At 37.5% G+C, this 13,097-nt stretch overlaps 2 protein-coding genes across 2 annotated transcripts in view; both read left to right on the top strand.

Moving 5' to 3' along the window:
• Window positions 1-13,097, top strand: part of LOC139729538 (ORM1-like protein 2) — a 31,056-nt gene that overhangs the window by 7,328 nt on the left and 10,631 nt on the right. The gene's annotated exons all lie outside the window — the stretch shown is intronic.
• LOC139729536 (uncharacterized) lies at window positions 8,862-12,720 on the top strand. Its single transcript, XM_071640464.1, has 2 exons — window positions 8,862-9,011; window positions 11,818-12,720. Exon 2 carries the CDS (start codon window positions 11,848-11,850, stop codon window positions 12,694-12,696), a length of 849 nt encoding a protein of 282 aa, XP_071496565.1. The 5' UTR covers window positions 8,862-9,011; window positions 11,818-11,847; the 3' UTR covers window positions 12,697-12,720.

Raw genomic sequence — 13,097 nt, 5'->3', positions numbered from 1 at the left:
TTGTTATGTAAGACTTGGGATGTACTTTCTAGAGCAAGAATGCTCCCTCTGCAATGAGTGACCAGGGAGGTGGAAGAGATCTCTCTTGGTGACCACCTCCTTGCACATGAGGAACCAAGGAACATATCCCAGCCATTCCCTTTCTGCATGGAGGTGGGAATCTCTTCCCACCTCCCTGCTTTCGGTTTGTTTCTTCTTTTCTCTCTTTTCAAGCTCTCACTAGATCTTATTCTTTGTTTCTTTCTGTCTACTCTTTATAATTACCGAATCATGTCAAGACCAACATGATTTTCCCTCTATTTTCACCTTTCTCTCAATTCTCAAGTCTCTTTGTGATAGAAATACTAAATAAATCATTCTCTGTTTTTGTACATTGAAAATGCATTCAAACTCCTTCTTTCATATATTTCTATTATTTCATGAAGAGCTATAGTATAAACATACCTAAGTCTTAATCAAGATTATACCAAACTATTTGTCTTTACGAGCCTAACCTTTATCTGTTTAAAAAGAAATAAGTCGCTTTGTATGTGACATTCTGATTTAATGCGAGTCTACATAAAACCTTAATTCACCTATTTATGCATTAGTGCCTGCTTATCATGCATTTCGTCAAATTTGCCTACTCAAACTTTGATAATAAATGTACCAAGGTTTATTCATCTACAGTAATAGATTACTATACTTTATGATTTGATGACCTTTCCCTTCAGGCCTACGTAATTTCTTGCTCGTGCTATTGCTAATGTGAGGTACATGTAGATGTACCAACATATACCCGATTTCAAGTTTTCGAATTCTCAACGAAATACTTGCCAATGGGCCCATAGGAGCTGAGATATAAAATTAGCTAACGTAACCTGGATCAACCCATTCAAGTAAAAATGTGACACCAAAGTCAAATTTGTAATTGTCATGCATTTAGGCCTAAACTGTTTCTTACAAATATTGTGGATGATATTATAGAGCTTAATAACAAAGTTATGAATTTTTAAAGTTATAACTTTCTCTTTATCTAACTTTCCCCAAACTGTCACTGATATGTTCTAATCGCTGAATTCGCTCAATCCACATGTATTTCAATGTGAATTTGTCTTTTACGATATCATCAAAATATTTCCTGCGATTTTTTGATATTTCTATAAAACAGTGTTGCATTGTCATAAAGCCATGAACGCATAGAAGTAAAATGCTTTCGGGGAGTAAAAGAAAAGAAATAATACATATTTTGATGATATCGTAAAAGTGATATGTACTGTGCAAGTTCACGTTGAAATACATGTGGATTGAGGGAGTTCAGCAACATTATTAGAACATATCAGTGACAGTTTGAGGAAAATTAGATAAAGAAAAAGTTATGAATTTTTGAAGTTTCTATAACCAGGTTAAAATATCAAGGTCCCACACATAATATGGGCTACATTACCAAGGAATATATGCCCATTTTTTTTTCAAAGAGAAATGGTTACAGTTAAGAGTTTAAAGAACTTAGCCTACCTACATTTCTTAAAAGAAAAACAGAAGTTCATTAAAACAAACAAACAAACAAGCAAAAATGTGTTGCTCAGAAAATAAAGAGAATGTACCACAGGCGAGGACTGGCAGAACAATACATGCAATCCAGACTAGAACTATCACTAAATGTGGTTAATACCCCATGGACCTCAACCTGAGTGAGTTAGCTCAGTACACAATGTTTTAGTGCTCTTTTTATCAGGTTGCTACCGTGGCAATGCATTATTCAACATTGACAAAAAATGAGTTTTTCAATATGCATATAAATCTATAATGGTCCCCCAAAATGAACATTCTAAAAACTGAGGAAAATAGCATAAGCCATAATGTTTTTGTATGATTGATTTTTATTCAAAAACTTAATAATTTTTGTGGCAAATACTGTCCGTCCATGACGAAAGAAGTGAATTTTTTTTTTTCATGAAAAATGCCTATAAAATGGCAACACAGATTTGCCATACTCCAAAGACAGAGTTTAAGCATCAACATGCTATAGTGGTCACATGTACCAAATATCAAGTCAAATGTTCGAAGACTGAGGGAGTAAGCCCTATATTATTATCCACAATATTTGTTGACACCTTTTATCAAAAAAAAGATGTTGCCATGGGAATGCATTGTTCAACATTGAGGAAAGAAATGCTTTGAGCATTTGAAATGTGTATTGGTCACATGTGTCAAATCTCAAGTCAAATCCTTCAAACTGCTGGATTTAGCTAAATCAATTAGTAATTTGTATGTTATCACGCAAATATTTTGGTCAGCAATGACAAGAGATGGAGTTTGCATATCTTCACTTTACATTTTAGCAGCCAATTATGCGAAATTTCAATTCTATATGATGCTCAATAACTGAGGGAGTTACAGTTGATCAATCCACATATATGTAAGAAAATATTCATGTCATGGCAACAGACAGACTGAAAACCACACATACACACACAAATGTCTTGCTAAAATAGGCCCTACATGTAAGAGTGATAATAAGTCTCTAAAATTTCAAATCAAATGTTCAAAAAGTGGGCAGTTTGTTCCACAAATGTTTTTGATAAAAATGCTGTTACCATGGCGAACACTGTCGACAATGACGAAAGATAAAATTTGTATACAGTATAACATAGGCCGACAATGGTGGTCACATGTGCCAAATTTCAAGTCTAATGCTCAAAAAGCGAGGGAGTTAGGTCAATTCATGTGACTTTGTATTTATCCATAAAAATACTAATGTTCAATGGAACTAGGCATATTGAAAATTCTATACACATCTATATATGCATTATTTAAGTGTTGTGCAAAATCACATTGCTATCGAGCGGTCATGATTTCCAAATTTCAACTCAAATGGTTAAAAAAAAACTGAAAAAGTTTGATCCACAAAATTGTAAATGATTTTAAAAATATGAATAATGTTGTTATCATGGCAAAACATTGGTCAACAGTGACAAATATTACGCTGTTGCCAACAGACTGCAGGTTCATTTCCAAAAAGCACTTATTAGATTATTACAGCTACGACACAGCAGATTCAACTCATTTTGAGTGAACACATGACAAGTTAGTATTAGCTCTTTCAGTGTTATGCAATCAATAAAGATGGAAAACAATTGATTGCAACCAGCAACTTATTTTTACTAGTATAGAATAGAGAATTATAATCAATTGCAAGTTATGATTAACTGCAGCATCCAGGAGATTTTACATTGATATCTATCACAAGTTTTAAAAGATGTATGTATTAATTCACTCAGGAAATGCATTGTTTTATCAGACCAATATAGAGAGGAATTAACAGTGAATTTGAAACACTGTCGGAACTTGCCATAGGAGAGAGATCAAACTAGGGAGAGAAGTTACTAGTATACAGAAGACCATCTCTGACTCTACTTATTAAAGATTACTCTTAGAAGTAGAAAACCTCTTATAGAAGTAATGTTTTTCTGGGTTTGGTTCGTGCATATAGGCACCAGAACTGTTCTTTGCTTTTCAACCTTGATCTTCTCAAAGTTAAGGTTTTATTCAGAACATATACATAATGAAATTCAAGGGTATTAATTTTAAATTATCACATAGGTTGGTACACTTACAATGAACCTAGGTTTGTGTTTAATTAGTGGGCCCATGACTACACAGTATACCAGCGAGTAAAAGAAAGGATGGTAGTTTTGGTTGAGATGGTGATTCAACTTTTAACTTTTTGCATGATAGAAACTGCTTGACATATTAAAGAGTAGTTAAAATTTTATTTGATGAAAGTCAGATTTGGAAATATCCAAAAACAAAGTAAAGCAAAGTGGTCCATATAATTAAGAGAAAGTTCCCACATTTCATTAGGACCAATTGTTTTGGGATATCTCAACCATCTCAAATTTGATTTTCGTCAAATGAAATTGTAATAGAATAGTATGTAGGGGCCAATGCTCTTTTGATAGTCATATTATAAGTGGGTTCTCATTAATTGTTGCAAAAAGTTAAAACATGCCTTGAAATCTGGGTCAGAAAAGCAGATGATGCCCTTAAAAATATCTCATTACATTTTAGTCATTTCATGGTTTACACCATGAATCCACATAGCATAGGTCTGCATGCTGCTCCATGGTTTACAGAAGAGTCAGGGAAGAGATGACTGTACTGAGTAAAGTAGGGAGAAACGGTCACCTAATACACCCCTTGGAATCTGGTGTACTGGTATCAATGGAGGAAGGGTTGTCTGACCACTGACCAGTGTTGTTTTTATTTCACCCATGGACTGGTGATATCTGCCTAATCTGTCTTCCTAATTATCCAGTTATTGGGTGCTGCTAGCCAAGTCCCCAGAGATGGTGATGGACATTGGAAAGCAACCAATCACATGGGTAGAGGGTGGAGTTTGATTTTCACCGTGAGAAACTGTTTTTTGAAGTCTGTACAAACCCTTGTTGGGAGAGGCTGCAGTGTAGTGGTGCGTGTATTAGTCTCGGCGCATGCAGACTCCTATACGACCAACAAGGGTTTGTGCCTGCAAACTACAGATGTGTGCCTTGGGTTGTAGATGTGCAAGACGTATTTTTTGACAGTACCCAAAAGTACGTTGCCATGGTAACGGCATATTATGGGCAAAAATGGGTACAAATCTTGCGTCGCGAACTCCTCCCACAGTTTTTGATCAATTTTTATGAAATTAGGTACAGATGTTCATCTGAATATGTTAATGTGCAAGACACATATTTCCGCAGTGGCAAAAAGTGCGTTGCCATGGTAACGGCATGTTATTGGTAAAATATAGGGCAAAATGCTTCATGGCAAAACTGCTTCATCAGTGTTCTTCCAATTCTCATGGAATTCATATTGAATGTTTGTCTTAGGATATAGGTCAGCATGACATATTTCTTGACAGTGACAAAAAGTATGTTGCCATGGTAACAGCTCACATATTATGAGCCAAAATGATGGAAAATTTTGTGTTGCAAACTACTTCCTCAGTTTTTGCCCAATTTCCATGAAACTTGGTACAGATGTGTGCCTTTGGTTGTAGATTTGCAAGACGCATTTTTCGACAGTACCCGAAAGTACGTTGCCATGGTAACGGCATATTAATGGCAGAAGATCAAGGAAAGATCTTGCGGATTTAACTACTTCCTCAGTTTTTTGACCAAAGCTTATGAAATGTGTCACACACCTTGATCTTGGTGGGAAGATGTGGAAGACATATTTTTCGGACGTGTCGGAAGCTGCATTGCCATGGTAACGGCATATAAATGGCAGAAGATCAAGGAAAGATCTTGCGGATTGAACTACTTCCTCTGTATTCGACTGAAGCTCATGAAATGTGGCACACACATTGGTCTTGGTGGGAAGATGTGCAAGACATATTTTTGGATGTGTCGGAAGCTGCGTTGCCATGGTAACGGCATATTGATGGCGGAAGATCAAGGAAAGATCTTGTGGATTGAACTACTTCCTCAGTTTTTGACAAAAGCTAATGAAATGTGGCACACACAATAGTCTTGGTGGGAAGATGTGCAAGACATATTTTTCGGACGTGTCGGAAGCTGCGTTGCCATGGTAACGGCATTTAAATGGCAGAAGATCAAGGAAAGATCATTCCTTGTGTAAGACTGTCGTCACGGGGCGGGGGTATTAATCACCTTGAGTGATATTTCTAGTTTTTTTTAACTAGCCAGGCGGACTACTTAAAATCAATTTTGACACTGAAGCAATATTTTGGCTAGCCAGATGGACTAGTTACTTCAGAATTTTATGATTTTTAGCTAGTCCGACATGATTTTGGGTGGCCAATGGCCAGCGGACCATCGCCAATTTCGAACCCTGTATAGACAGGTTATCCAACTTTGTGTGCATAGCCTGCAAATGTATGTACATGTATCATCATTGTATATCTATAAGTACTTATGAATTATGCGTACGTATGATATGATATACACAAGTGTGTTCCATGCATTGAACAGTACCAGTGTTCATGAAATTGTTGCACAGTAGCATGTGTACAGTCATGAGGAAGCAACTGAATGAGTGATGAATGTAGCGGTGGCAATCACTGAATGTTGCCCATGAATGACTGGTCCGGCTACAAAGCAGAAAAATATCCTGAATTATCGACTCGGCTACACCCATACAGCTCCATCAGGTTTGTGGCCGCTAGTAGGTTAAAATCTGCCGCGGGAAACAAAATCTGTGGCCGCTGGGAAACAAAATCTGTTGCCGCTGGCCGCGTTAGACAGATGACCGCTATACACAGGGTCTTTAACAGGGCTTTTCTCTTGGGTGATTTTTCAGTGGCTGCTATAGACAGGTGGCCGCTAAGGCAGGTTTGACTGTATATGTTGCATAATTTTCATTTCCTTTAATACAGGGTGCTACAATACAAAATACATTTTTTTACCCCTTGTCCAGGTGAGGGCAAGCAGATTTCCAAAGTGTTGCAGAACACTTGCCTGAACATGAATGTGAATTGCCCAAAAATAAAGTCCACATATCTAAGAAAATGATACATAGAAAATCACTTGTGAGTCAAAGGCCTTTCTAAAACACAGTAATTTTAGTATACAGCGTGCAGTGATTCATGATCTTAAACACACTGAAGTAGCAAACTTGATTCGATCAAGTGTTGATGTTGCATTGCATTGGGGCTTCTTTATGTAAAGAGTTGGAAAGTTGCTGAAATGAAATCTAAGCATGTCGCATCATTATTAAGCAGTCATTTTCTTTTGGGTTTTACCGTTGACTTTGTTGGTTCGAAGGGGAACAGTTAAAAATTGTGACTTCAAAATTGTTTGCTTGCCCAATTTGGGCAAGCATTTTGCTCATTGTTCCAAAACACTTGCCTGACTGTGATTTTCATTCAATTCAGGCAATTAAAGGTAAGCATGTATGTAGCACCCTGTATAATACCACAAACAATACTAAAGAGCTTGGGATGCTTAAAGTTTCCAAAAAGTGATGGACAGGAAATGCAGTCAGTTTATGCACACATACCTGTATTGTAATTAGACTTTTCTGAGTATTCAGAGGATTAAAAAATGATAGAACTTGATACTGTAAAATGAGGAATGTTCGCGTGCAGTTTAATTTCGCGAGAGCCAAGACTCGTGAGATTAAAATGCACATGAAAGTTTTTGTGTACAGTATGTACACTATACGCATTGAATGTTAGAGGCAACTGTCGAAAATTTCATGCCGTGAAATGGGCCATCAGCTCCAATTCACGAAAATTTCATGCCGCAAAAATATCATGTTTTACAGTATATCTCAGATATTGATATGATTATAGTAGCTCAGATGATTTTGAATATCAATTAACAAGGGAGAGTGAAATGCAATGATTGATTTCCTTTGCTTATTTCAAGTCCATGCAATACCTATTTTGATACCAGGTACAGGTAGTATCAAATGTGATTTTAGAGTTCTGTAGCTTTCTAGATGCTTGCAGTGATTATGATATTGGAAAAAGTTATTAATGCATCAACTGCAGTCAAGAAAATGAAAACAATAGAATGATTTTTTTTTTCAAGGTTAGTGTTTATAATGCTTTCTGGCATATCATGGAAGTTTCGGCATTTAATTGCTATCTGTTGTACATAGAAAGTGGAAATTTGTGCGCATTTTGCGCAACCAGAAGCTAGCGTGAAAATAAAAGCACTTATATACTTTTGCCTACTTTGTGTATCACCACTATAATATGTTTTTTTATATACATGTATGGTACCTTTCACTGTGAAGAATTGCACAAAAATATCCACTTTTGCTGTATTTATCTTTTTGCAGAACTTTGTACTGTACAACTTCTATACAGTGAAAATGTAATCGTATGTATTAGATGTAATCAACTCGGTGTAAGATAATTCCACATTACGTGTTTTTAAACTGCAACTAAGAACTTCAGTTTTTACACATTCCAGGTTTTTGTCAGAAGTTACTTGGCAAATGTATTTGAATGAAAAACTCAAAACCACCTGCTGAAGTGGGATTTGAAACTCCATAGTTTATTTTGCAATATTTTCTCAAGTTTTTTCTGGCCGGCAGAGTACTGTATGCGCAATTTATTATTTAGCAAAGTTTTTATATTTGAAAATTTTGTGAGCCAGGTGCTATTTTGGGAATTCAAAATATGCAAAAATATTAACTGTGATCTCAACATGAATGTGACATGCAGCTACACATTTCTCTGTTCAGTACTGTACTCCATGTTCACCCACAAAATTGTTAGGAAGTCCTGAAAAATAGACTTGCTGAATATAAATATGGCATAGGCTCTATATACACTTCATTTTATATATATAAACTGAAGTTTATATACACCTACAAGTTCAGGGATGTGATACCTTCCTGATGAGTTGAAAAACACTAATTTTTTTTTTTTCTGTATGGTTTTATGCCTCTCCAGACATATGTTGTGTATTTTTCTGAGCTGGCCCCTGCAACCAGCTGTTTACAGTACCGTGTTGATACTGGACAGAATGATGTTTATGCATGGGGGTAGACGATGTTTATGTTACCGTTGTGTGAGTAGACTCTTCCCCCATGTGTGTCAGTGTGTGTGTATCACACACAGAATCAAGGAGTTGCAGTGCTAGGAGTGTGTTGTTGAATGGTACGGTGAGTGCTAACAGCTTGGCGTCCATTGGCGGTCGTGTGCTGAGTGTGTATGTGGAGTGTGTGTATGTGGAGTGTGTATATGTGTGTGTCCGCACGGCTTTGCACTCCTTTGGCATACAGTGTGTATCAGACACCCAACAGACCATGGGAAGCTCTTACTTTACACAGTGTTGTGTGGTGGCTGATGGCTGTATTGTGTACACGCAGTGTATGCAGTCAATACGTGTATACTGTATGCATTCAGTGCGTGTGTAGTGTGCTGCGTTGTGCATTCACTGTACATACATCTTTTGTACACCCTTCTGCTACAGTGTTGCTCTGTGAAAGTAGTGATATATTCCACAGATTACCCCAAATTGCAGCTAGTGGAGCCCTCACGCTTCCTTGGAAAAGACTTTATACAGGTGAGTTGATACTAGAGTATGGTAATGTAAGAGTTTAAGAGTTTTGATTCCACAAATTGGCTTGCAGATAAAACAAGTTTGTAGTAGACAAGATACAGGTGCCCTTCTCTTGGAGCTTGGTGTTCATGTGCATCACCATTGGGCCCTATGTGAAGCTTGACGAAATTGGCATACGAACATGGCTGTTTGACCCCCTCCCATACAGTATACACTATGTATTTCCTTTCTTCCTTTTGCAGGAAACTTAATCAATTCACTCTGATTCACCTGTGTAGATTTATTAACATTAAGATTTACATATTGTATATAGAAATCCATTGCATTTGGCCTTGGATTAATTGGATGTTGTGATAAAATTCTCTATTTGTTATCAGTACAGTGTACAATGTAGGCCTATCTCCTTGTCACTTAAATCATACTTCCTAAAAGTTTTGCAGCCTGCCTCGGTGTAGAAAAAGAAAGGAACTAGCCTGTTTTTGTTTTGTTTGTTTGCTTTGTGTGTGTGTATGTGTGTGTGTGTGTTTTTTTTTTTTTTTTCAAAATATACATGTACATGTAGATCTATTTACAAAATGGACACTTGACAGATTTTTCAAAATGGCCAACCACACTCTTTTTCATGATGGTCGCCAGCTTTCAAAAAAGGGGGAAAATGCACTTCAGAAATGGAAAAAAAATGATTCTAGAGTACAAATACAATGTATGAGATGATGCAGCATTTTTCTCTGAAAAAAAAAAAGAATTTCTGGAATTTCTAAAATTTCTTATATGGTTAAAATTGTTTTGTTTTTTCTATGAAGGAAAAATAAAAAGCTGGCTAAAATGCCAGGCAAGGATGCTAAACATAATGTTTGTCTTTTCTCTATCATTCCTTCCATAAATTTCCAGAAAATGGCCAGTGCCTAGATCTGTCTTTCTCTTGCAGATTTAAATAAGGGCCCCAAAACCTAACCCCCCCCCCTTGCTTTTTTTGTTTTGTTGTTTTTAATGACACACTCTTACATATGTAGGACTTTGGCCTTCCACTTTTTCACCCTGGAAGTGGCACCAGAAAAAAAAAAGAAAACAGAAAAAATGCGTAAGCTTTAGACTTTGTTTCTTTTGCTTGCTAGTGTACAATGTATGTTGATTGGAAGCTGATTGGAAGAAATCTGGAAGTGCCATCAGAAAATTACGCTGAAGACCTTTTTATAAACTGGACCCCCTCTTTTATTATGCCCCCGCCACACATAGTGTGAAGGGGGTATATAGGAATCACCGTGATGTTGGTCAGGCGGTTGGGCGGGCGGGCAGTCGGTCGGTCGATCTGTTACAAAATCTTACGTCGCGAACTCCTCCTACAGTTTTGAAGCAATTTAAATGAAACTTGGGGTAAATGATGATATTGAGGTATAGATGTGCAAGAAATGTTTTTTGTGTTTGTCGGACAATGCGTTGCCATGGTAACCATAATTGTACCAGAACATTGTGAATTAGATAACTTCATAGCAAACTTATTTAAGCAATCAATTTCAAAATTGGTATCTATGATGATCTATAGGTGTAGTTATGCAAGACACTCTTTGCGTTTGTACTTGACAAAGCGTTGCCATGGTAACGGCATGTTTTCTTCAAAATCTTGTGGAGTGAACAACTTCCACAGTTTTGAAGCAATTGAAATCAAATTTGGTAGGCATTATGGCCTTGAGGCATAGATGTGGAACACATAATTTTTGTGTTTGTCGGACAAAGCGTTGCCATGGTAACCATAATTTTACCAAAACCTTGTGGATTGAGTAACTTCCACATCATTCAAGCAATTACAAGGTCAAATTTAGTATGTATGATGATCGGGAGGTGTAGTTATGCAAGACACCAATGTGTTAAGAAAAATATGTTGTCAAAGTAACCACTCATTTTTGCATCAAATTGAACCATTTAATCTATGAAGGTGAAATTTGGTGTGTATGATGCTCTTTAAGTGTAGTTTTGTAAAATGTCCTTTGTATTTGTATCGGACAATGCGTTGCCATGGTAACCGCATTTTTTTTTAAAAATCCTGTGGAGTGAACTTCTTCCACAGCTTTCAAGCAATTGAAACCAAATTTGGTAGGCATTATGGCCTTGAGGTATAGATGTGGAACACATAATGTTTGTGTTTGTCACACAAACCGTTGCCATGGTAACCACAATTTTACCAAAACCTTGCAGATGGAATAACTTTTCCATCATTCAAGCAATTAAAGTCAAATTAGGTATGTATCATGATCTAGAAGTGTAGTTTTGCAGGCTACCAATGTGTTAGTTTTAAAAAAATGTGTTGCCATGGTAACCACTCATTTTTGTATCAAAATAAACCATTCAAGCTATGAAGGTCAAATTTGGTGTGTATGATGGTCTTTAAGTGTAGTGATGCTGGGGGAAAGCATGTTTCCATTTGCTGTAAGTTTTATACGCGGTGTAAACTCTGTAATTGTACAGTATTAAACTAAAATTATTCTGTTTCCAATTCGACAAATGCACAAACTTGATATTAATGTCATTGCCCTCATGACATCACATGTAAAGCAACACTAGGGGCGGGGGTATTAATCACCTTCAGTGATAATTCTAGTTACTGTAAAAATGTGCAGCTGGCTGTGAAAGTTAGTACATTGTATAAGTTGTATCCAGACTGTCCATGTACAATATCGGTATACAAAGTACCTGTATGTTTATTCGTCATGAAACAAATGCCAAGAATCAAATTATCAGAGGACCTTCAAAATATTGGAGAGAATATTTGTGTTTGGCCATTACTAACATGATTGTTCTATGATTTATGCAGCTTGCAGCAATCACACCACAGAAGACAAGGATGGACGTTGTAGAAGAAATGCCTGTTGAAGATGTCACTACAGTAGATGTCCCCACCGTGGTGGATGCCTCTACAGTAGTAGATGCCTCTACAGAGCAAGGAAACAAAGAGCTTGAAGCATCGGCTTCAACTCCTCTTGAGGCTGCTACAGAAGAGGTCAGAGCTGTAGATGACACGGGAGATTACTGTGATGATGTGCTGGGCAAAATGTTATTTCCAACATCACGCCGCACCTCCATGCCGGAATCCAAAATACATGAGATCCTCGACGTGTACATCAAGGAGTACCCATCCTACCTTACGGCCAAGCAGGAGAGGCAGACCATAGAGTTTCATGAGCAGGTTGGCCGGGTGGTGAATTCCAAAGGCAGCATTGTCACGGACCTCCTGAAGAATCTTGGACGGGAATACCGGAAACTGTGGACCAAGAGTGGAGGTATGCTACCAGCGGGAGGCTTCAGGCTACGAGGCTCTCCACACCTCTTCAAGAAGTACGAAGAATACCACAACATCTACAATAAGATCAGTGGAGGTATTATAGGCAAGACCCTTCCAAGAGGGACTCCTGTCCGGTTGTCGTCCACCCAGAATCCGACACCAGCAAGTACTCCAAGAATCAAAAAGCTGAAACCAACAAAGAAGCCAAAGATCAATTCTTTTGAGGAGCAGTCTATAAACTTCCCTCCCATCGCACAGGTGCCTCCCATTGCTGTGTTATCTGACAGGTATTGTCAGGAGTATCTTGAGGTCTTGCGAGAGCAGAACCATGTCTTAACAGACATCGCCAAAGAACTGCGTCTCATGCGTATGGGATACTTCACTGAGCATGAGCTTTCTTTGGACGCTTGAGACAGTTGCTCTACAGGGCTAGGTACTTGGACTGTGTTGTGACAAGTGCTTGTAGTATACAACATGTACATGTATTTGATCAGTTGTTCCTCTCTGTTCTATAATTGTGTTCTTTAAAGAAAGATTTTCATCACGAATATCTACACAAAGTGTAAATTTTCTGTTTTTTAATCAGTTATTGGTAAATGTACATGTGGTTGAAAAGGGCAACTAAGGTTTGAGAAACATGTTGGATCAGTGCTTTTCCACTTGTACAATGTAGCCTACAGAGCTGAAGATTCAGGGGAGGTGATTGAAGTCCCGTGAAAATGGTATTGTCATGAAATAAACTAAAATGATGAATAGTTGGTGGTATTCCTGACAAGACCCTTGGCTCCATGAAAGAATTCATGAATAAACCC

This window comes from Diadema antillarum, unplaced genomic scaffold, assembly GCF_040938485.1.
Source record: "Diadema antillarum isolate AM-2024a unplaced genomic scaffold, OU_Dant_1.0 seq00000244_RagTag, whole genome shotgun sequence".
Taxonomy (NCBI): Eukaryota; Metazoa; Echinodermata; class Echinoidea; order Diadematoida; family Diadematidae; genus Diadema; species Diadema antillarum.
Note: the sequence above shows the minus strand (reverse complement) of the source record. Positions and strands in the feature narration are given on the sequence as shown.